Below are 6,384 nucleotides of genomic sequence, written 5' to 3' on the forward strand. Positions count from 1 at the left end.
TGCTCGCCGGCAGCTCCCGTACAACTTCCAGAAAGTTTGGGGGATTTTGTGTTGTTTGTGGGTTTTGATTTGTTTGAAGCTTTTTGTTTTTCTGTTTTTCCTCTGCTGATCTGTGCTTTTCTGTCTCGATCCCATCCCTTTCTTGCTCTGCTACCTGGCACTTAACATGCCTTTGTTTCTCACATCCTTAATTTTGTCCTGCTTTCATGAAGCTTCTGCAAAACAACAAGCAGAACATATCTTATCGGTCTGGGGCTAACAAAAAAAGAAATTCATTTGCTAAGTGGTCAGAGGTGTTTTGAAATGTTACTGTATTTTTTCTGTCTCTTCTAGATTATTTATGCAAACCTGAGGACAACATTTACAACATTGACTTCACCAGGTTTAAGATCCGGGACCTTGAAACTGGAACAGTACTGTTTGAAATTGCTAAGCCATCTGCTTCAGGTACAGCATACAAACGTTGCAAGGAGAATAGAGAGACTCAGAGAGCTGAGAGGTTGCAATGCAGAACCCATGCAAGCCCAGCAGAAAGGTCCTTTGATATATGTTCTAATGACTAACTTCCTCTCCTTTAAGCATAGGACTGAGTTTATCTCTGCTGAGAAACTTGTGATAAAAATGTGATTATTGTTGGATGGGAGAGTACTATCAACTGGCAATCTTCCTTTTTTGGGCTGGTTGTAATAGAGATCAGTTCATGTGCATTGGCAGTTGTGAGGGGGGATATCCTGTGAGATTGAGGGGTGGCTCTAGTTCTGGCGCCACCAAGGCTGGGCCAGCTGTTATGGCAAATCTTTTCTCTTTTACTTAGTGGCAGTATAAGTCTCAGACCAGTTATTAAATGTGTTTACACTTGGTACCTAAGCAGTAGGCAGCTTGTCCTGATAACGCCCACTAGCCAGTATCACCTTACATGTACACTGTGCGCAGAGTAACTCTAGGCTGGTGCATTTTCTAGAGCACGATGAGGAGGATGAAGATGACAGCAGTGAACCGGACGCAAGTGCAGGTCGCTTTGTTCGGTACCAGTTCACCCCAGCGTTTCTCCGTCTTCGGACTGTTGGTGCAACGTGAGTATGAGTTCATGGAAAGAAGGGAGAATTGGATGCTTACAAAGTGTTACTTGACAGTTTATAACAAAATTGAGTCGAAGACTCAGAGAGTCTGTCTTAGACTACAAATATCAAACTCTCTCTTTCTGTAGAGAACTCTTGTGTAGCCTCATGCCCAAGGCTCTGTTCTTCCCAATAGCTGTTTTTTTCCTGATTCTTCCATGCAGAGTGGAATTCACAGTGGGAGAAAAGCCAGTGTCAAACTTCCGAATGATTGAGAGACATTACTTCCGAGATCGCTTGCTGAAGAACTTTGATTTTGATTTTGGCTTCTGCATCCCCAGTAGCAGGAACACATGTGAACACATTTATGAATTCCCTCAGCTCTCAGAAGACCTTAGTAAGTACCTTCTTTGCCACACTGAGTGGTGTTTTGTTTGTGTGTGTATCTGCTCATTCTCTCCCTCTACTTGTGAAAGAAGTTGTGACTGGGATTGAGAGGACAGGAACAAACAGATACAGGTTCCCAGTTTAGCAATGTGTAATCTTGTCTGAATTAGAGATTGGTGCTGCAAAGTCTCCCCCTTGAAAAATGAAAGCCTAAGACAACCTCTGCTATGTTACAGGCTGCAAGAACTGATCAGTCACAGGGCTGACATGCCTGATGCCTCGTAATGTAGCCCAGAAGAAAACAAAACCCCAAAGAAAGGGTTCTTTTTATAGCCATCCATCTGTTTTCTTCGCTTGTTTGTTAGGGCTAGAGCCTTCTGCTTTGGAACAGAACTGGCTCTTCCCTGAGGTGTGTTTTTGAGCCTAAGATCTCTGCAAATACAGATTGGGCAGGGTATGTTTGACCTCAGGGGGTGGATAGAGCAGGAACACAGGGGTCCTTCTGGGGCTGCCTGTCTGTGGGGAAGGTGTGAGGTTTTCACCCCGCCTGTGTACATGTGGGAAGTGCCACAAACCAGCTCCTTCTGCTTACAGACATGATGGCTGCTCGGCTCCACTCAGCTGTGGTAGTTTCTAAGGTTATTTTCAGTGAGATTACTTGATTCAACCTCTGTTTGCTTTTGACAGTACTTGTCCTGTGAATAGGAAGAAAGGAAAGGGCAGGCTGCAGCCTTTGAAGTGTGCTCAGCAGAGCAGTTTGCTTCTTCCTTGGGTAGGGCAGAGCATCAGCTTGGTAAATCCAGTGGAGTGGCAGAGTACTTTTTATCCTGACTCTGGCTGGCTGTTGAATGTAATGGAGCTTTCTCTTTCACAGTCCGTCTGATGGTTGAAAACCCGTACGAGACGCGCTCGGACAGCTTTTACTTTGTGGACAACAAGTTGATTATGCACAACAAGGCCGACTATGCTTACAATGGAGGACAGTAATCATTCTGTCTGCTGGATGCTGTGATGCCCTTAACCATTCCAGATGTGCAGGAGTGGACTGGAGTTGCTGTCTCAGGCAACAAGGCTTCTTGCCAAACTTTTTCTCCATGCATGAGGCTGAGAACATGAAGCAAAGATGACAGCTCCTGAAAGGAAATCTCACTGCAATACCTCTCTATCTGACACTCAGCGTATCCTGCCTCTTGTTCTCTGTTCCTGGCTGTCTTCTGATAACCTTGGTTAGGTCAGTGATCAGAGGCACTCTTAGACAATTCTTGCTCTTAGTCTTTATAGTTAGGTTGCGCCTTTAGTGCTTCAGATGTTTCACCTCTTGGGTGAATATCCTTTTTCAGCAGGTCAGATTGTTTGTGTTAAGCTATTTCCTAGCAGGAAAATCTTAACCCCTTCAAGTAGCCAGTGATGCTTGAAGAGCAGATCTTTTGTTCAGTTGGATAGATCATCTCTTCAGTGGCAGTGGTTTTGTTTGTGGCGTGGCTGACATTGCTTTTTAGGGTGCATCCCAATATTCTCCAGTGGGAATGAGACTAGTTCAGCTTCTAAGCAGCACAGGAATATTCCATCTGCCTCTGGGGGCCTGAGCTGCCCCCAAGAACATTTAATCTGTGTTTTGCCAGAGATTTCACTAGAGATACGAGATAGGGGAAAAAGGGGGCTATCACTCTGACAGCATTTCTGTTTGAGCTTTTGTGAGCAAACTGTTGCAATTTAGAGATCAGGGGTCAACCTTAGAGCTGAAGTTAATCTCACTGTATTTACCATTTCTCCTTCTTCCCTTTGTGCAGGAATTTTGGCTCTCGCTACAGAATGTATTGCTTTTTAGATGGACAGCACATTGTCCGCCTGGCTGGGCTGGAGGGGAAGTGTCAGTGTAGTCGGGCTTAGAGGAAAAAGGGAGAATGTGGAAAATCACTTGAAAAATGAGTAGGAAGCAGAGCTTCCTGGGCTTCAGTCTATGTTTGTAAACCTGACTGGTCTGTCAGAGCTGCTGTGAGCAGCACCAGCTTATTTGCTTTGTTGCAGTGGAGGTATTAGTAGCTAAAAGCTTCCCAGGTCATATCACTCAGTGTTACGGAGTGGGATCCTTGGAAAGTGAGACTGTACATGGTTCTCTTTTTCATTGTTCCCATCACTGCTCTGCCCACTCAGCTGCTTATTTAAGGATTAGGAAGTCATGCTGCTGAGGTTGATACCACAGCTGTGTTTGGGATCTGGTAATGGGAGATAGCATCATGCAGTGGGAAGAGGAGGACCTCTTGCCAGTCACTGTGCTGGGGCCCAGCTCCGAACTGTGCAAAATCTCAAGTATCAAAACCCTTTTTTGCCAGTTTTGCTGGCTCTCGAGACTGGTACTTTTCCTGTCCCCGTGCTGGGCTGGTCAGTTGTGTCTCTTGTTAGGGGAGTTAGGTTCTGTCTAGACTAGAGACCTTTCCTAATATTAGTTCCATTTGTTCTTGAGGCAGTTAGAACCTAACTCCTCGGTGGTTACCTGTTGCGTTAAGAGGGATTCAGCGTAGTTTGTGTTTTAGCAGGATTGATTGGGGTGGGCATCAGAGCCTGTTAATGCATAGACAGCAATAGGAAACCACTGCCTTTACCTCCAGATTAGTGAAAGTAACTTTGGTGTGGAAGATCAGCTGGCATCAGAGTGAGAGTGTGTGGGGTGGCAGCCATGAAAGAATCTCCAGCTCTCAGGAAGATATTTTATTATGATTAACCACAACAAATGACCTGTTCTGGGTGGAGCATTAATCACGAGCAACTGCAACAAATGTCTTGGGAATGTGGAGGGGCAAGGTCTGCCTGATGGAAAGATGAAGAACAATTCTGCTACCATCAATCCCCTCCAGCATCTCCACGGGCACTAATGCGATCTTGTCTAGGATCTTCAGGATTAGTTAAAGCAGATGGTGAGGTGGAGCTCAAGGTGCCTCTTGCAGTGAACACCTTCATCAGCCTTCATGCTGTGCCGCTGAGGTGGGAAGCATTTGCTTTGCTCTAAGTTACTCACCACAAGGCAGAATTGCCTGGAAGTGTGTTTTTCATCCAAAGTGTCCAGAAATAGTGTCTGAAAAGCCTACTAGTTATTCCCTGGCAAATTTTAGCATATTAAACTGGATTTTGTATGTAGTATAAATCCAGGTGCCTTTAAACGTTACTTTTATCACACTTCCTATACGAAGCAACCTCTTGCTTTTCTTACAAGAGTGACGATTCCCGTCTGTTTCTCTTGTCACTGTGTAAAGGTTCCTCAAAGGGAGATGGGCCCGTGGTCAGGGCGGGCAGACCCCGGCGGGGGCGCGCGCGCGCCATCTAGCGGATGCTGGCGGCGGGAGCGCGCTGCCGGTGTTCGGTCCCGGTAGGAAAATGGAATTCCTGTCCTTGGCCATCAGCAGAGACGAGGAAACGGCATTGAAGCGGTTACTTTCACACTGGTGAATGTGTCAGCTATTCAGCAATAAAAGGGAGAACTAGGGGGAAAGCGGGAGACTTGCAGGCAGCAGTGGCACCCTGAGGTTTTTAGCTGAGTTTGTTTGCTCTGCCAAATCAGAAAGTCTTTGCCCTAAAATCATGCTGCAGGAAAAAGAAAGTCCCTACAAGAGGGCAACCCAGCGCTGAAAAAGTTTATTGTAATCCAGAAAGTCGGGGATTTCCAGATTCCTGTCCCTACTTTAGTAGCTTTCCTAGCATTCCTTTTCTCTTATGTACTTTCTATAAAGCCTCTTTTCTTTGTGGCAGGGATGATATCTTTGGTAAACATGGTTTAGCAGACCAGTTTCCTTCTGGAGTGTGTGCTCTGGTGTTTTAATGATGGGTCAAAGCTACTTATGCAAATGAGGTTGGAAGAAATTCCACTGGGATCACATCTTTGACAGTTGGATGGTCAGTCCTAGCCAGGTGCTGCAGGCAAAGGAGATGCTTTCAGTGTCAGTTGGAGTTTGAGCAAGGGAAAAGGTATCAAAGATGACTTCTCTGAGGTTGTGTGCTGAGTTGGAAAAAAGTTGGGACCATACTGAGTTCTGCTCAAAACTTTAAAAAGGGACCAAACCCACAAACTCATAGTATGTTTTTCCAGTATTTGTCCTCTTAGTACTTGGACCTCTTTTTCCCATTTTTGATGCAGGGGCTTTGGATCCATGCCAGCAAACTTCCTGGAGAGCTATTTTCATAACTTGAGTGTGGAATACGTACTGCACCTTGTGAAGGAAGATGATCTCTTGTTGTATGGACTGGGTACTTCTATCCTTGTCCTCTGTTTTTGGTAGGAAGTGTCTTCCTTTGTGTGTTTACCTGAGGATTTTCAATGTCTCTTGTTGCAGAGAAGCAGCAGCCTCTTCTCTGGTGCTTGGGGATGCTTATTCTATTATCTGAGGGTTCAGGAAGAATAAAACAAGTGTTTAGGAGTCAGAAATGAAGGAGAAAGGTGGGGGTGAAGCAGTAAGGTCCAAATGTAGCAACTCTGCTTCTTAGCTCTGTGTTTCATCACGTCCTCTTCAGCTGTTCCCCAGTCTTCTGCCCTGCTGTCCTGTGACATGGAGCTACTTCGTGCTACCCCAGAGCCTGGCTTGCTGTCGGTTGTGACCCTCGGACTTGAACACTGCCATCTCTTGTCCTTGCCGAGGACAGGGCTGAGTAGTGGCACCTCTTTCTCTGCAGCAGCAGGAAAATGAACACCAGCAAACGCCCTCTCCGCCTGCCTGGATCCCAGTGCTGTTGCAGGACACTTATTTATATTTCTCACAGTGTGGCCTTGGGGCTGCTGACGCGTGGACTCCTCTGTGCTGTCCCCTCCGGACCCTCCTCCCGTGGCCGTGGCAATGCCGCGGGGCTGTCCTGGGTGGCCGGGGTGTCCCGCGGGCGCCGGTGCCGCTGTATTTGTACACCCGTGATTTTGTCACCAGCAATAGGAATAAAGGACCTTCCTCTCCGCCCG

The 6,384-nt window shown here is 46.4% G+C and overlaps 2 protein-coding genes across 2 annotated transcripts in view; both read left to right on the forward strand.

The window, feature by feature from the left end:
• Nucleotides 1-2: 2 nt before the first annotated feature.
• UNC119B (unc-119 lipid binding chaperone B) lies at nt 3-6,379 on the forward strand (the record flags this gene model as incomplete). Its single annotated transcript, XM_017732182.1, has 5 exons — nt 3-57; nt 334-447; nt 962-1,073; nt 1,283-1,455; nt 2,320-6,379. Coding segments are annotated over 5 exons (567 nt in total), but the record flags the coding sequence as incomplete, so codon positions are not given.
• ACADS (acyl-CoA dehydrogenase, C-2 to C-3 short chain) overlaps nt 4,318-6,384 on the forward strand; it is a 9,516-nt gene continuing 7,449 nt past the window's right edge. Inside the window, exons 1-3 of the mRNA XM_017732183.1 lie at nt 4,318-4,427; nt 4,697-4,870; nt 5,575-5,684. Coding sequence (XP_017587672.1) covers nt 4,318-4,427; nt 4,697-4,870; nt 5,575-5,684 — 394 coding nt within the window. The remainder of the gene's footprint in view (nt 4,428-4,696; nt 4,871-5,574; nt 5,685-6,384) is intronic.

Source organism: Corvus brachyrhynchos, unplaced genomic scaffold (assembly GCF_000691975.1).
Source record: "Corvus brachyrhynchos isolate BGI_N302 unplaced genomic scaffold, ASM69197v1 scaffold864, whole genome shotgun sequence".
NCBI lineage: Eukaryota > Metazoa > Chordata > Aves > Passeriformes > Corvidae > Corvus > Corvus brachyrhynchos.